The sequence below is a fragment of the Agelaius tricolor genome, unplaced genomic scaffold, assembly GCF_023055355.1.
Source record: "Agelaius tricolor isolate 1412-34295 unplaced genomic scaffold, bAgeTri1.0.p SCAF_15, whole genome shotgun sequence".
NCBI classification, from domain to species: domain Eukaryota; kingdom Metazoa; phylum Chordata; class Aves; order Passeriformes; family Icteridae; genus Agelaius; species Agelaius tricolor.
This window is the reverse complement of record NW_027269275.1, coordinates 19,740,284-19,757,621: the sequence shown is the minus strand read 5'-3', so window position 1 is coordinate 19,757,621 and position 17,338 is coordinate 19,740,284. Positions and strand designations below refer to the sequence as shown.

At 51.2% G+C, this 17,338-nt stretch overlaps 1 protein-coding gene, 1 long non-coding RNA gene and 1 other non-coding gene across 3 annotated transcripts; 2 read left to right on the top strand and 1 right to left on the bottom strand.

Moving 5' to 3' along the window:
* Window positions 1-100: 100 nt before the first annotated feature.
* MAP1LC3B (microtubule associated protein 1 light chain 3 beta) lies at window positions 101-8,590 on the bottom strand. The gene is made up of 4 exons (XM_071440809.1): window positions 8,433-8,590; window positions 5,897-5,952; window positions 3,491-3,597; window positions 101-1,617 (listed from the first exon to the last, which is right to left on the bottom strand). Exons 1-4 carry the CDS (start codon window positions 8,470-8,472, stop codon window positions 1,443-1,445), a joined length of 378 nt encoding a protein of 125 aa, XP_071296910.1. The 5' UTR covers window positions 8,473-8,590; the 3' UTR covers window positions 101-1,442.
* A 6,914-nt stretch (window positions 8,591-15,504) lies between these two features.
* LOC139596153 (uncharacterized) lies at window positions 15,505-16,772 on the top strand. Its single transcript, XR_011681261.1, has 2 exons — window positions 15,505-15,779; window positions 16,373-16,772. It is a non-coding gene; the product is annotated as an uncharacterized lncRNA (long non-coding RNA).
* A 278-nt stretch (window positions 16,773-17,050) lies between these two features.
* Window positions 17,051-17,123, top strand: TRNAM-CAU (transfer RNA methionine (anticodon CAU)). Its single transcript has one exon. It is a non-coding gene; the product is annotated as a tRNA-Met (tRNA).
* The last annotated feature ends 215 nt before the right edge of the window (window positions 17,124-17,338 follow it).

Below are 17,338 nucleotides of genomic sequence, written 5' to 3'. Positions count from 1 at the left end.
GGGGGCTTCTCTAGCTTGGCAGTAGCAGAGAATTATTTTTAATTCCTTTAATTAATTATTTTGCTGTGAAAACGCCTAGGAATAACCACACGAGCCGGAATTAAGTTGGGATGTAATCCATCCATATCAGCACTGTATTAATTTTAAAAAAGCAACATTTGTACAGGAATATCAGTCGATCACGTCGTAATTACAAGTACAGTTGTCAGTTATGAGTTAAACGAGTTCTTACACGAACAGAACTAAACAGAGAACAAGCTGCATCGAAAAGTTCACGTCGGAGTAAAAACACAAAGGACAATAAAAAACGGGCAGGGGGCCCCGGGAAGAGGAGATGCATGCAAAGAGCGGAGGAGGTACGAGGTGGAGGAGGCACAACGCGCGCACCCCGCGCAGTGCCAGCGCTGTAGTATTGCTTCTGTCCCCGCCAGAGCCGGTGACACCGGGGACACACGGACACCGCGGGGATCCCGCCACGCCTCGCTGACAGCACTAGAGAAACACAGGTTTGTCCCACGGGAGAGCTCCCCTCTCTCCAGAGAGCACAGCCTGCTCCCTGCCCGGCACACGGGAGCCTCCAGCCGTGCCACGAATCGTTTGTTCGTCAACTCTGGGCAGCCGCTCCCGGCCCTGAGCTGCTCCTCCCGACTGCCAGGCACGGGAAGGGCCGACCTCCGGGCTAGGGGCAGGATCCTATGGATCACTGGAAGCCAGCTCAGATGAACACACAGGGATTGGGAATTCGTAACAGACTGGAGTTTATTTCAGTGTTACCTGTTGGGGTGTGCATTTTACAGTTAGACACTTCCTACATCTACGATAAAGCTGTGGTGTTTGGTATGAGTAATCCAGAAAGCGGCGCCGCCCCTGAGCGTGCGGTGCCCAAAAACCGGAGACACAAAGAGTTGTCCTTCCCCAGCTCACCCCGAGCACTTGCCTTCACTCCCTGCAGCACTGACACGAGTCTGATGGAGCTGCAGAAGAAAAAGCTCCCCTTTGGAACATTAAAATGCATTTGCTCTCATGAGAAACCTTCCCATTTAAAACCAAAAAATTTAAGGAATCGTAGGGAGATTTTCCAGCAAACTCACGGGAAACATTTTAGTTCCTCTCTGGTGCCTGTTTGCTCGTTAAAAGTAAATCGAGTGTCCCTTTCTCTGCAAGTGTCACATGCACAATTGGGCTCCTTTCGTCAGGTCCAGACCTGTAAATGTGCCTGTGTGGAATATTATTAGGGCAGGTTTCAAAGCTGGAGGTGCTCGTCTGTACTGTTTAATAGTCACAAACAAGGCAAGGTGAGATGAGACACCTGCTAAAGCAAGACTATGCTAAGGACTGAGAGCGTAGGTGACATCCGGTTCTTTCCCTGGGGGTGTGTGGGGAAGAGTGGGGGTGATGGCCAAGGGTCAACCCAAATCCTGGGCTAGGCCCAGCGGCGTGTCCTAGGCAGAGGCCGGCGCTCCGAAGGTCTCCTGGGAGGCGTAGACCATGTAGAGGAACCCATCCTCGTCCTTCTCGCTCTCGTACACCTCGGAGATGGGCGTGGAGACGCTCACCATGCTGTGCCCGTTCACCAGCAGGAAGAAGGCCTGGTTGGAGTTCAGCTGCAGGCGCCGCCTGGGCAGGGGTGAGGGGAAAGGGGGGACAAAGGACAGATGGCAACGGACAGTCCTCAGCAGCAAGGTCACAGCAGAGAATCAGGGAGTGGTTTGGGGTGGGAGGATTTCAGTAAAGCTCATCTCATTCTGGCCTCTGTCATGGGCACCTTTCCCTGCCTGTCCCCACCCAGCCCTGTCCCTCAAAACTGGCCTGAATTCCTCTGCTAAATCCAGGCAGGTGCATCCCCTGGCAGAGCCCCCTCTCAGGGGCAAAGCTGCACTCCAGAAGGGCATTGAACGGGAGGGACTGGGAAGAAGCACCCCATAACCAGGGACCTCTGCCTTGCAGCTCACTGGAATGAAAACCCAGAGATCCTTAGGAAGACTGGGAAAGACAGGCAGAGCTTCCTTGCAAAACCTGGGCAACTTTTAAACTCACTTTGTCACCAGCTCTGTAATGGCCTGGCTTTAACCTTGGAGCATCTTGCTCCCTTCTCCTCCTCCCTCCCAGGAGAAGCATGGTGGGAAGGGCAGGGAGCTGCAGGAACTGCTGCAGGAACTGCCTGGCACAGGAAACAGCTGATTTCTGGATTTCCCTTGGATCATTCCAGCTCCGGGGAAATGGGTGTTGCTGCTGAACTGCCTCCTGCAGAGCAGGTCTGCAGAGAGCAGCTCTTCCCACTGGATAAACCAAGTGAGCAACAGCAGCTCACGAGTGTGGAGCTGCCACCAAAGCAAGCAAAGAACAGATCAGAGGAGCTTCCTGCTGCTTCCACTCACTGCTGAGGGGCAGCAGCAGCTGGAAACAAGGATTTATTTAGCTCCCAACCACAGCCCTGGACAGGGACCCTTCCAAAGCCAGGCTAATCACTCCAGAGACAGCAGGCTGAGGGAAGGCAGCAGCTCTCCAAGGTTTGGGAAGGATGGGCTTTGCTGTGCATCACTGGAGCTGGCTGAGGACCAAGTCTGGCCGGTACCAAGTTATTTATTAACAGTAAAGGCAGAAAAAAAAGGTGAGAAAATCCTTCAGCCTGCAGTTAACCTCTTTGCCCAGGGGCTTTCATGTTCCTGAGAAACTCTGGAAGACTTGAGCAACCTGGTTCCTGTCTCCAAAGCCCTCTCTGCCTTTCTTCCTCCTGCAGGAGCTGGGATTTGCCTGTGACAGTTTTTGTTTGGACACCCTGGACAACTCCCACAGCCTATGGCCTCCACAAACCAGCTCCTGCTGCAGCCTGACCAGCACAAAACAAGCTCTGGTTTGCTGCTCACTTCTGGAGAACCCCTCCTTATCACACACTGCTGCTGAGCCAGCAGAGTTGCACTTCTAGCAGAATTTCTGACCACACAACTTCCACTCGGGGCTGTTTCCCTCTGCCTTTCCTGTAAGCTGAGCAAGCAGGGGCAGAAACACCCTGGCCTGAGCTGGTGTTTCCCAGGCCTCAGTGCTGTCACTGAGGGAAACCTCAATTCCCAAAGGATGCCAGGAGCATCCCCAAGCAGCAGCCAGAGCAGAGCTCTGGCTCTGAGCCCAAACTCCCCTTCCCAGTGGGTGGGAAGAGGCAGCCACTCCCGAGGGGGACTCCGTGGCAGAAGAGAGGAGGCATCCCAAAATAGCCAAGGCAGAGGGACCCATGGCAGCCAGGGATTCACAGCCCCACACTCCTCCTACAGCTCTGGGAATGTTATTTCTCTTGGAGGCAGACTACCAGCCCAGCTCTCTTCAGAGTGGGGTTTTTCCAGCAAAGCAAAAGGAAAAGCACCTTCTCCTGATTTGTCCTAGTGCTCATTAGATGGATTTTCCATTTAGACCTCCCAAGTGCATCAGGGGGGGAATTAACAGAGCATCACAGTCTGAGGTTGATGAGTTCACACTGGAATCCCAGCAATACTACCTGATAATTTTGATTAGCTCGCTCATGTTGACATGATCTGGCACCAGGAACTTGGTCTTATCCAAAACTGGAAGCTGCTTCTCCCCCTTGTACCTTTCAATGATCACCTGAGAAGAAGCACAAAAAGCAGAAGATGTGAAAGGCAGGAACAGTGTCCGGTGCCCTCATCTCCCCCCTCCCAGCTCCATTTCCCTTCACCTGTGAATGCAGCATCTCCAGTCTGAAAAGCAGCAATTCATGGTTGGGCTCAACTATCTTAAAGGTTTTTTTCCAACCCAAACAATTCTGTGCTTCCATGAGAATTAATTACCTTCACGTGCTCCTCTGTTCTGTTTGCAAGAGCCACTGCTCAGAGGGGTAACACACAGGGATTTTACAGCACACATCCACAGCTTCAAGGCAATTTTAAGAGAGTTCCTTTGCTGCAGTCATTTAACCCAGCAACAAGGAAATCCAAGGAAAGATCGAGCCCACTTCCCTCTAACACACTGCAGTGGCTGACCAGGGGTTTGTGCTGCTATGCAAGTCTGCCAGATCAAGCAGTTGTCTCTGGAATTTCTCCAGTTTCAGGCCATCTCTTTAAGAACCACCACTCCAGATGACTCTGCTGTTTCATTCACCTCCCATGGTTCCTTCCAATACATGAGAAAAAGCTACTTTGGAAGGGTATGAAACCTCCAATTTCCAAATAAAGGAGAAAATTTCCTCAAGCACGCTCAGGAGGCAGTAACTCTGCCAGGACTGCTGTGTAATAACCACTTAATTCACAGAGAAACTGCAGATTTCCCAATTTAAGGAACACCCTGCCCAGCAACTGAGGGTAGCTCCTGCTTTTGAGAAGTGATCTCAGAACTCGTGTGCTCCTGTTTCCAGGGCCATGTGGGGTTTGTTGATTTCCAGTCACCAGGAGCTACGTGACACCAGTCCCTTGGATCCTCTCCATGCTCACGGGGTCTGGCTGTGTTGATCCTAAAAAGCTGCACAGGTGAAGAGATGCTGATTGAATTCTACCACAGAAAGAGCCTTACATCACTTGAAATAAATGCTGGCTCATTCTGGGTAACAAAGCCCCACTATTTTTAAGCAGTAGATATTTCTAACAGCAGAATGGAGGATGTTGACAGCACAGGAGGGATTTATTATCTGGTGTGACATTGCCACCTTATCTCATCCAGAACTGCTAATGACAATAACGAGGCACTGACTGGCCCAGCAAGACTCCAGGGATCCCAGCAGGGATAGCTGGGAGTTTGCATCACCACATCTCCAGCAAGTTCCTTAGGCACCTCTGAATTTTTGGTTGGAACCTGTCCATGGCTGACTTAAAAGTGAGGGTTTTGCCATAAATCCCTGGCTTTCAATCTGTGGTCACAGAGCTTGGGGACTATGGCTAAGTGGTCTCTGAAAGGTGAGGGGAAAAGCAATATTTGTCAGGAAACAGATTTGCAAGGAAAGCACCTTTTTGGAAAATGAAACCTTCCAAAAAAAGTCAGAAAATCCTGCTGTGAAGTATTCCTTGTTCCCCTGCCCATCTGCACAGGGAAGCAGCAGTGGCAGCTCCAAAGTGAAGGAAGGAGTTTAAAGCCCAAGAAAAGCTGAAAACCTTTCAGTTTCTGTTTCTACAGCAGCTTCTGTCAGTGAGCTTGCTCTGGGAGTGGGGCCAGTTTGCAGCAGTTGGTTCACAGCAGAATTTCCACACACTGGGGTCACCAAATCCCATCACAGAGCCAAAGGCTGAGGGTCCCATTCAGTTCCCTCTGCTGAAGAACTCACCCGTGACAGAACACAATCCATGCCTTTTGCTTGTAGGATACTCTCAGCATTTTAACTTTGAGGATGCAGTAAATAAAATAAAACACAAACTTGGGCAGCATTTGGAGCTGAGCAGCTGAGGAGTGACAGGGTGAGGGGTGATATCCAATGTTCACTGGACAGCCCAGCAGCATTCCTGGAGACCTGAGCACTGGCCCATCCCAGCAGAAAAACATTTCTGTCCTTCCCAGCACAGGCTGATGAGCAAATCCATATCTGCCTCTACACTCCTGTCTACTCTTCTTGGTGAGCCTCTGAAGACTCTTAATTCAGAGGAGAAAACCACAGAGAGAGGAGCTGAGTGCTCAGGAGGATCTCAGAGCTCAGCTGGGGTGTGGTTTTCTTCCAAGTTACAAAACACAAGCGCAAATCTCCGGAAATGCCACTTCCTCCAGCCCCTGTGAGCACCTTGCTGCACCACACCAACCGTGAGAACTGCTGCCTGAGAATGCTCCTGAAATCCAGGCTCAGCCACCCTGAACTGCCAGGTTTTCATGTGGTCTCCTCAGGACAGCTCTTTCACAGCTTTCTAGCTGCTAAAAAGACCATCAGGCTGGAAACTGAAGTAAAAAAAATTAGAAGAACTGGACTTACTGGTATTTTAGTGGGATGCTGATCCCGAATCAGTCGTACATCTTCCACTCTTTGTTCTGCAAGGGATTAAAAAAAAAAAAAAAATCTGTTTAAACGTTCACAGTTAATGCTGTTGTTTCCTTATTTCTCCACCACTGAACAGAAGGACCATGTGTCAGGAAAAGCCAGAAGAGGAAATTCAGGCAAAGCAATTTCCAAATGGGCCACCACTATCAGGAGTACAAGCTCTCCTGTGACAGCTGATCCCCTGCTCCTTAACCCAAGGTGACAAGCGCTGTGTGCACCCGCCTGGCACTCCTAGAAAGTGTTAAAGGAGATCCTTTCCTCCCCACACCCCTCACTTTCTGCCCACTGAGGCACACATTTAACCTCACACAGTTAAGGCCTCAAATTACACCACCCAAATGCAAAACTAAATACCCTGTGCTATTTCTGTCAGGTCCCAGAAGAGGAAATGGTCAACAATTATTTGAGCCCCGGGACTGGCCCAAGCCTGGCAGCATCAGCTTTCCTTGTGTGCTCTCCTGTTACCGAATTCCAGGTTTTATTTTGACTCGGCCTCACCCATTGTTGCAGGAGCTGCTGGACCTACACATTTTGCCACTCTCCGTGCCAGTTTTCAGGATAAAGTTCAGCTCTCCTCAGACAGGAATATTAATAGAACAGCTATCATGAACCTGGCTAAAGTACACGAGGCAGAGTAAACAGCCCGGCTGCTTTCAGGGGCCGCCTCGTCTGTCTGTCCCCTGCCTACTTTCAGATTCAGTGAACTCCGTTTCAAGCCCTCTGTTCTGCAGCAGGACGGGGCTTTCCAGGCTGTTTTCCGGTTCCAAACAGCTCGGAGAGAGATGATTTAGTGTTGCATCACGGCTTGAACACACACCTGCCTGGGGAGAGAAGCACTTAGGCCAGCTCCCCGTTGGAATGCTAATGGCAGGACACTCAGCAATACCATCCCTCCGTCCGTGTTTGTGCCCATGGAGCACATCCTCCTCAGGAGCCCGGCAAGGAATGCAGCTCCCTGAATCACCCTTTGGAGCTGCAGGTGAATCAAGCAGAACTCAGGCAAGGAGCATGCAAAGCCTTCACCTGAAAGCCACCTCACATCCCGAGCCACATTCCCACAGCCCAGCAGGAGAGCTTCAAGGGCAGAGAGCTCCACCTCGTTAAAATACTTTTTAAGATTAACCAAAAACACAAAAGATACGTGGAGAGAGTGAGACCAAGCATCCACCTGGCAAGCACTAACTTTTCAGCTGGAACAGGTTTGTTCACAGCAATGTTATTCAGCAGAACTCCCTGGAGTAGAAGGAACATAAACCGGGCAAATCATGGAGATTATTGTGTGTGGTGTGTTCAAAATCAGGCCCCAGTCAGCCACAGATAAACACTGTTCTCTGACGACAGTAGTTGCAGTGGCAACTGCTTGGCTGCCATCCTAGCTGAACTTAATACCTGCAACAGAGGCTGCTGACAGCCGATGGGGTCAACAACAGTTTTGGAAAGCTCTGAGAAAAGGGGTGGCATAAACACAGACTTTTGTCAGACCCACATCCTCTCCTCTTCCCTGCAGGGAACAGCTCACATTTAGCACGACAGCAAAGGCAAGGGTGGGCACATCACAAAGCTCTCTTAAGCAGCTTGACTCTAACCCAAAGGCAGGAAGAAAGGAAAATCTGGATCAATTACTTCCACCAATTCCATCTCACGTACGGGATTTTATAGTTCATGCAGAAATAGGTTACGCTGCCAGTTCGTGTTACCCTCGCAGCGCTTCAGCCTCCCTCCCTGACACACATGGGCAGATCCCGAGCCCTTTGATTGCTCCGGATCCATCCTGAGCGCACACACAGGAGCGTGCCACGGCTCTATCGAGCCTGCTCCTTCTCCGAAGGCACTAATCTCATTTTCCCAGCCATCATTACACAGCTCTTTTCGATGCCCTGCTAGTTTTCAACAGCCAAACAGAGACAGGAGCCACACGCCCCGGTGCAGTCGCGGCTGCCCGGGTGGAGAATTCCCCTCCCCGCGCCAGGCACCGGCTGCCAGCGGAGCTTTAATGCCGCTGCCACTGGCGCAGAGGCCGCCGGACACTGAGCAGACACCGGAGGGAAGGGCAGGCCCAGCTCCTGGCACACGCACCGAGGATGTTTCCAGGCTCCTGGGAGTTTTGCTGTCGATAATAGATGATGCCATGAAGAGATCTCCCCACCCCAAGCACAGATCTCCTCAGCCGGGCACAGCACAGCTCGCCACACCACAAAACCCCCATGTCCCGAAGCGCCCGGGTAAACAATCCCGGAGCACGGGCCGGGTTTGACTCCGCCGCAGCGCCGAGCAGGCCGGGACACCGGGGCAGCCTCGGGCCCGCTCCGCCCGCTGGTCCCCGCTGTCAGCCGGAGCCGCCCGCGGACCCTCGCTGCTCCCACCGCCCTCGGCCCCCTCCCCTCCCCGCCGCGGCGATCCTCCCGCAGCCCGGCGGCACCGGCAGCTCCGGCGGGCCGCACCCCACCGCGTCCCTCCCCGGGCCGCTCACCGAAGGTGCGGCGCTGCTTGAAGCTCTTCTCCGAGGGCATGGCGGCGTTCGCTCGGCCCGGGCCCGGCGGCGGCTCTGCGCGGCGGCAGCGGACACCTCCGAGTGCCGGCGCCCGCCCCCCGCGCCGCCGCGGCCGCTCGGCCGTCAGCTGACAGCGCGTCAGCCGGGCCCCGCCTCGCCCCGCCGGCATCTTGTGTGTGGCACGGGGCACCGCCGGCATGGCCGCTCCGTGACACACAGACGTGGTGCTGGGGGAATGTCACGGTGCCCTGGCGGTGTTCCCGCTCTGCGACACACGGCCATGGCCGCCTCGGTGCCAGGCCGTGTTCTCCTCAGTGACACAGCCATGGCCGCCTCGGTGCCAGGCAGTGTTGTGTTTACTGACACACGGCCATGGCCGCCTTGGTGCCAGGCCGTGTTCTCCTCAGTGACACAGCCATGGCCACCTTGGTGCCAGGCCGTGTTCTCCTCAGTGACACAGCCATGGCCACCTCAGTGTGAGGCCGTGTTCCTCATTCAGTGACACACAGCCATGGGCACCTCGGTGCCAGGCCATGTTCCTCATTCAGTGACACAGCCATGGCCACCTCAGTGTGAGGCCGTGTTCCTCATTCAGTGACACACAGCCATGGGCACCTCGGTGCCAGGCCATGTTCCTCATTCAGTGACACAGCCATGGCCACCTTTGTACCAGGATGTGTTCTCCTGAGTGACACACAGCCATGGCCACCTTGGTGCCAGGCCGTGTTCCTCATTCAGTGACACACAGCCATGGCCACCTTTGTACCAGGATGTGTTCTCCTGAGTGACACACAGCCATGGCCACCTCGGTGCCAGGCCGTGTTCCCCTACAGCAACAAAAAGAACAATCTCCCCAGGAAAGTGGTGGTTTCCCAAATGTGGGGCACTTTTAAGATTCAGCCATCTTGTCTAGAGGGTGCTTTTGGCAAGAAAGGTTGGGCCAGATGATCCTTGAGGTCCCCTCCAACCTGGTATTCTGTTATTCCATTATTCCATGAACTCGCTGTTGGCCACCTTGGAGTGGCCCACAATGTCCCCTTCAACATGACCGCTTAAACACTTTTCTCCATACAAAAGTGCAATTTCAATGATCTGTCACCAGTTTGCCTTCACATTGACATGGATATGGGTAGAGTTTACAGTGGAAGAACAAAATTTCAGGAGCAGGTGCTCCGATTCTCTTGGAAGCCACCCCCCGGTCTCATGCGGTTTGTGAGGAATTGATTAAATCACAACTTCAGTCACAGATACCACGTTGTGAGTAAAACTGCCCAACTGTTTCCTGCTTAGCAGCTTTCTGACACAAGCTGTTGGCTGGAGCCTTTCAGCTGCATCTCTCTCTCTTTCTCTCCTTTTCTCTCACATACGTTCCTGGCACCGTGGTTTGAATTTAAGGATGATTTTGCATCAATAGGGCACAATCTCGCTGTACAATCCAAGGGACAGGGAGCTGTGACCAGGATTGTCCTTAGGGGTACAGGGAGAAGGACAGCTCTCTAACTATCTTAGAGATTGTCAGTGTTTTTGCATTTTTGGGGTGGAGCAATGCATTGGAGTGAATCTCCACTCACACAAAGGAATGAGAGTTCATGACCTAATTTTGGGATTCAGGGTCACGCAGTTCCGGTGGCCTGTCATTATGAGGCCATTAAAGAGATGACTAACAAGGAAATACAGCCCTGAGGTGTGTGTTTGCTCTGTCCATCACATCACAGCACTATCCAGGGATAGCAGGTGAGACATGCATGACCAGCAGAACACTGATACATCTGCAACTTAAAACACCAATCCCAAATTTCTGTGTCAACAGGATTCTTCTTTATTTAAATGCCTGCCTTTAAAAAAAAAACCAACAATTTCCAGGCTGAGGAAATTCCACCATGCTCTGGGAATTGTGTCTGAGGGCTGAAGGCAGGAGGATGAAACCACATAATGTTATTTTTGGGGTGTACAGGTGCATCCTGGTGTCAGGGCTGACAGTCCCGGGCTCTGTGTGCCGTGTGGTTTGCATCCACAAGCCGACTGTTAGCAGGGCTGCAGCTCGGGCTGAAAGCATCCATATGTTGCTTGGGGAGAGCCACAATCAGAGTATCTGCTGACAGGCTGGGCTATCACATGCTCCTCTCATAAATAATCTGCAGAGACTGTGAGAAGGAAACTTAGATCCACACCGAGACTCGCCTGACCTTTCCCTCCTCAGCTCAGCCCTCGCCCGTGTCTGCGTGTCGACAGCACAGACAGTTGGCGAGTCTGGATTTGAGGAAGGTGTTAAGAGCAGTTGGGATGACAGCATGGACATAGCCTTTGGGATCAGCTCTGCCTCAGCACAGCTCCCCAGCCCTGCTGAGAAAACACTGCTTTGGAAAATGCTTTGGCTTCAGACAGCGCTGGAACAGAGCCCTTCAAAAATGGAGCCACAGAGCGTTTTTATCCTGGCCTTAGAACACTTTATAAAGCATTTAGGCTGAGGAAAAGGAGACTTAACCCAAAGGGTACATTACATTGTCTTCAAATATGCAAAAGGTTTCTGCAGAGCGGGAGGGAATTAGCTCTTCCCTGCTTGCTGTAGGACCAGGATGAGAAATAATGAGCTTACAGCTTGGAAAAGGCCATAGAAATTAGGGACTGGGATAAGGGTAAGAACTGTTGAGCACCAGAAGAAATTCCCTAGGAAAGAAATGGAATAATCACCTTTGGATGTTTTTATTTAACGAAAAATTAGTAAAACATCTGCTCTGAAGAGTTCAGGGAGAATCATTCTGATCTCAGGCAAAAGGATGGGGTAAATAATCCCCTGCAATCCCTGTCAGCCCTAGTTTTGCATGAGGCAAAGGAGATGTGATTTCCCAAATTTGCCAAGCAGGTTAGAGCACAGGCTGGGTTTGGATTCCAGCTCAGATCCTCCTGTCTGCACCTAATAAATACTAATACTTAATAAATACACCAGACTAAATACTAAATTAAAAAAAAAAAAAAAGCACCACAGGTTTTCCCAACTGTTCTTTCTTCCACAAGGTTGGGTTGGTGTTTTTTTGTTAAAAATCCAGTATGAACAGTGACTTCAAACCATGGCTGATATTCACAGCATTTCCCTTGGGAAAAACTCCCACTTTTCCTATTTTTTTCCCACATGAGCTGCCTCACAATGAAACGAGTGTATTTCACATTCAGAATAATAAATCATCCCCTCATTTTTCTGGTACAACAGGACTGAAAAGGCTTTTTTTTTTTTTTTTTTTTCCAAGGAACAGACAAAGCTGCTCCTCTGCAGTGCTGCACCCTTCCTGGAAGACAGTGCTGTGTGTGGGGCTGGGAGCTCAGCAGCTGTCAGCAGTATTAAATTCACCAGGAACACAGAGAGAAAAGCCCCATAAAACAAAAGGAAGGACACTGTGCTGATAATAACTTGCATTTCAACCTGAATTAAAATACCTCCCCTCAGTTCTTTGCTCACAAATTGTTCTTATCGATCCAGCTCAGCTCAAGATTAATGTGGGTTTGGTTTCTTTATAAGTGTGCAGCCATTACCCAGCTGCTATTGGAGATTTTCAGGCAGAATCTGACGGTAGAGAATTGTTTGCAGTGCCTTAAAATAACTCTTCTGGGAAGTTTTCATCTGAAATTTGCCTCAAGATGGTGGCTACCCTTAAGAACAAATTCCCACACTTCAAATTTCACCTTCTGAATTAGGAGAACTCAAGGAAGAAGTGGTGAGAATGTCCAAATATCTGTTTTGGGGGTAGAAAAGTGTAATTTGAGAGAATTGAAGCTAGAGAGGAACCCCACATTTTGCCTGGGTGGGTTTTCTCTGAGGTCAGACAACAGCTGAGCCCATCCCTCAGTGGGAGCTCAACACTGTCTTTTGGAATACCACATGTTCTAGACTATTAGACACACTTTTTTTGGATGGTAAATCCAAGCTAACACACAGATGTGTGCGATGTCATCACAAAAACATCACTTCCATAGAATGTTTGGCTAAAAACTCCCTGTACTTCCCCTGCGAGAAGGATTGCCCAAGACATCATTGCTGGGTACCATAACTGTCGTCAGATCCTGCTGTTCCAGCAAACAGCTCTTGGCTCCAGGACCAGGTTTGAAATGGGAGATGTTGCTTGGTGGAACACGGTGAATCAGTTGGTGTAAGCAGCACTGAGCTGTGTTTGTGTACTGATTTCACTCACAAAATCTATAACACCTTGGCAAGCAGCAGCCACAGCGCGGGAGGCGGAGCAGGGAAACCGTGGAATAACCCGGCGTGGAACAAGGTCTTCCCTGGTTTTTGATACTCCTGGGATTAAAGCAATCTCCCACGTGTTCAAATATTAACTGAGCACTGTCATTGCCTGTGGCTCAGGAAACACTGTCCTTGCTGAAGTTGAGAGGTTCTGTGAGCTGCCTGGGGTTGCACAACCACGGAGCAGCAGCCAGGAATGGCACCCCAACACCTGACCCCTCCAGAGCAGGAGAATGCTTCTGCCAGCTGAGCTGCTCCAGGTGTTGAACAGAACTAAATTGTTCAGGCTGCACTGGAGTCAAAGCTGGAGGGACAAGAAGTGCTTGTGGCAGAAGTGTTGTGATGGCTTGGGTGACTCCAGACGCTCACAGCCTTTAGACTGACTGATTCCTCGTGGAAGCAAGGACAGCACGTTGGAGAAAGATCATACCCTCTTCCATAAGTCATAGAATCATGGGATGTTTGGGGTTGGAAGTGATCTTAAAGGTTTGGCTTGGAAGGGACCTTAAAGCTCATTCTGTGCCACCTGCTGCCATGGGCAGGGACACCTTCCACCATCCCAGGTGGCTCCAAGCCCTGTCCAGAGGGCACTTCCAGGCATGAGGCACTCACAGCTTCTCTGGGAACCCATTCCAGGGTCTCACCACCCTCCCAGGGAAGAATTCCTTCCCAATATCCCATCTATCCCTGCCCTCTGGCAGGGGGGAGCCAGTTAAAGAGAGGGCACGGAGCTCTGCTCTAAAGCAGAAGGAGGTGACCACTTCCTGAGCCATCAGAAGCTTTTCTGCAGTGCTCTGGATTTTCCCTGAAGAGCCCAGCCTGTCCAATGCTGTTTATCCTGCAAATCTGGTGAGATCAATGTCCACAAAGCAAGGAAGTGGGAAATCATAGACCCAGGACAAGAAGAGCTGTTTTCCAGATAAAAATACGCACATGACAAAAACCAAAGCAAAACTCTTCAGCCTTTCTATTTGGGATATTCTTTCTTTGATGTGTCCTCCCTCCAAGGATGGGAGCAGTTTGTTAGGAGGCAGGAGCAGTCTTTGTTTTTTATTACAAAGCAGAAATCTCAGTGTAGGCTCCTGCCAAAAAAACATGCTGCAAATACTCTCTGTGGCAAACAGAGCTTGCAGACAGGGTTTGTTCATCTGTCTCGGCCTGCCTTGCCATACTTTTCTGTCCCTCTTGCCAAATGGAAAATAAATCATTCTCCCCTCGCTGTTCTGGTTATAATTGGCTGGATATGCCATCAGCTGGCTCATCCCTGCTCCGAGCCTGGGAAGGCATAAACACTTCCAGGATTACAGAAAATGAGGACACTAACTTTGGGACCCATCCAAAGCCCTTTAGTGAGCGTGAAGACTAATTGACTACAGCGAGAGCTGCATCAGCTCCTTAATTGCTGAGGGGAAATGAAACAATAACATTTCCCCTTTCCCTCCATCCTTTTCCAAGAGCCCTGTGGTAAGGGCTGCGAGCTGCCTGCCTCAGACAGCAGCACTGGAGAGCTCCAGGCCATTACTCGGGAATGTTTTCCAAGGAAGGTGCTCAGACAGTGCCACAGAGGATGGGAGATGATGATAAGGCACTTTTCCTGTTTTCCCTACTGTCACAAACAAAGCTGCTTGATTCAGATAATGGATTTGGTGAGATAGGGGAGAAAGCAGCAATTTTAGGCTTTGATGACTGAAGTTGAAGGTGATACTCAGTTATAACCACCCTGCTGCTCACCAGGTCTCCACCTTCTGGGCCTCAAGGACCTTGGATGTGCCCAGGCTCAAAATCTATTGTGTGTTGCTCCACAAGAACAGCACTGGAAATTGGAGACAGCAATTGTTTCTCCTCTCTGTTGTGATGAAGGGCTCCTCTCTGTCCTGTTAGAAGGGGAAACGTGGTGACTGGGAGCACTGGGAGCTTTGCCTCAGGCTTTGCTGGGCTCTGGCTGACATCAGGGTGGGATGGAGGTGGGCACTGCCTTCTCCCTTTCCCTTCCTGATCTGCAGGAAATCAGCACGGGGCAATGGAGCTCTGTGGGAATTGGCATGGATTTGTGATGGGCTGTCCATCACAGCCCTTTCCAGTCCTGCCTTCTGCTGGCTTGGACTGGAAAGGGGGTCAGTGGGCCAAGGGAAGGCTGATGGATGAGAAATGTGGCTCAGCACCCACAGAGCCAAGACTGTGGTGTCAGGTTATAGGGGTCAGGTGGGTGAGGGAAAGGAGAGAAGGTTGTAGGGTGATGAGGCAGCAGGAGCATTCAGTGGGAAAGGAGAAAAAAAATGAAGTTCAGATAAAAATATAAAAGCAAAAGAGGGGAAAGCATGTGTGTGCTGTAGACTGCTGTGGTTCTGCTGCAGGCAATGTCACCCAGGACATCTTTTGTTTCATTCACACAAAAATCCTTGCCATCAGTACTTTCCCCTGTCCCCTCCATGAACCCATCACTTCCTAAACAAACAGACGTGACAAGGCCTTCAAAAGCTGTGTCAGAACCTTTAAGTACCAGCTGAGCATAATGGAACGTTTAAAAAGCCACGTGATTCCCTACAGGTGGAAAACAGCTCTGGCCGTATTTCCAAAGCTCTGATGTTTGCTTTACATGACTCACTGCCCATGTGCCTTGGTTTAGATGCTTGGAGCAGATTTTGTAATGTAATCAGAGCTGTGGGCACTCCATTTGTCCATCACTGAGGCCCCAAAGGATTAGCACAGCACTAAAAATGACACCTCATCCTGCCTGTGGGAGAGTCAGGGGGTGGAATGCAGCGGTTCAGCCTGGGGAAAGCTGAGCATTTACTCATCCCAGGGCTAGAGCAATGTTGTTTGTACCATGAGCCAGGCAGCCTGGACTCATCATGTCATCATCCCATAATCCCATATCCAGATCCTTGGGAATCAGGGTGTCCTGACCCTGACAAGAAGAGCTGCCCAAAAGACCCTTGGCAAAATCTGTGGGCAGCTCAAGCATCTCATCTGGTCTGGTGAGACTCAGAAGGATTGTGAGCAGTAGGTCAAGGAGGGTGATGCTCCCTTCTTTGTCTGCTCTCATGAAATCCCACTGGAGCTCTGTGTCCAGCCCTGGAGCCCTCAAGGTAAGGAGGATGTGGAGCTGCTGGAGAGAGTCCAGAGGAGTCAGGGAGATGCTCCAAAAGCTGGGAAAATTCTGCTCTGGAGCCAGGCTGGGAGAGCTGGGAGTGCTCACCTGGAGAGGAGAAGGCTCCAGGGAGAGCTCAGAGCCCCTTCCAGGGCCTAAAGGGGCTCCAGAAGAGCTGGAGAGGGACTGGGCACAAGGGATGGGGGGACAGGAGCCAGGGAATGGCTCCCAGTGCCAGAGGGCAGGGATGGATGGGAGATTGGGAATCAGGAATTGTTCCCTGGCAGGGTGGGAGGTGCCCAGAGCAGCTGTGGCTGCCCCTGGGAGTGTCCAAGGCCAGGTTGGACAGGGCTTGGAGCAACCTGGGACAGTGGACAGTGTCCCTGCCATGGCAGGGGTTGGAATGGGATGATTTTAAGGTCCCTTCCAACCCAAACCATTGTGGGATTCTACAGTGTCCAAAGGTGTGTTCCTCCTTCATCCTCTGCTGGCTCCTTGCTCTGCAGAGCAGCCTCCCTGCAGCGATTCTCGTGGGCGATGCTCTCAGACTTCCTGCATCAATTAAATCTCTGTTTTCCCATCTTCTGCCAGTTTGGGGATTTGTTGCTCGATTGTCATGGCGACTGCATCCGTGGGACCCTCGCTGAGGGTGAGGCCCCTGCATTAGGATTCAGGGCAGCACTTCAGCCAGCATCACTGGGGACCCTCTTGTGCTGAGCACTCTCTGAGAGCAGGGAGCTCATTCCACTGCAGAAATCCCAGCTGAACAGCGTCTCTTCACAGCAAACGAGGCTGCCTCTAATTTTTGTTAATTATATGGAAGCAAGTTGATTTCCTCGTGAGCCTGTTGTCAGCACAGCCCTCACAGTCTATTCCTGGCCAGCAGGATGAGGATGCTTAAGAACCCCAAAGGACTCTGCAGCTGTTTTGCAGAACAACATGGAATAAAAAGGAGCCATTTCCAAAATAAATAAAAAATACAAAAAAAAAAGACATAACCTAAGCTGTTTCTTGCAAAACACTGTGGGAAAGAGGAGCCATTTGCAAAAAATCTGAGGCCTGGCTGGTAGAAACGCAGGGAAAAGACGGAATGGGGGGAAAAAAACAACGAAACGATCAAAACAGGTGCACAAAAGGAGATGTTTGTAAGGAAAGATGTTTTTCAGGCAGCACGCCGAGAATGGCGGTGAAGACGCAAACAGGAGGAAGGGCCCGGGGAGGCGGAGGTGCAGGAATAAATCCCATGCGCACGGGCGTAGAATTCGAGGAGCCTCGTTAGCGCAGTAGGTAGCGCGTCAGTCTCATAATCTGAAGGTCGTGAGTTCGATCCTCACACGGGGCAAAGATGGTTTCCTCCTTTTTTTCCTCCCCTCTCCCTCAGCCAGCCTTTCCCAAGGAAAGGGAGTGTCTGTTTTTTTTCATGGAATTGGAGCAGGAGGCGGGACGGAACGCGGCGAACGCGGCCCCAGCCCCGCACCGGCCCGCAGCGCGCCGGTTACCGGGCACCGGCCCCGCCATGCGCACGGTCCCTCCGCCCGCTGGGGGGCGCGCACGCTG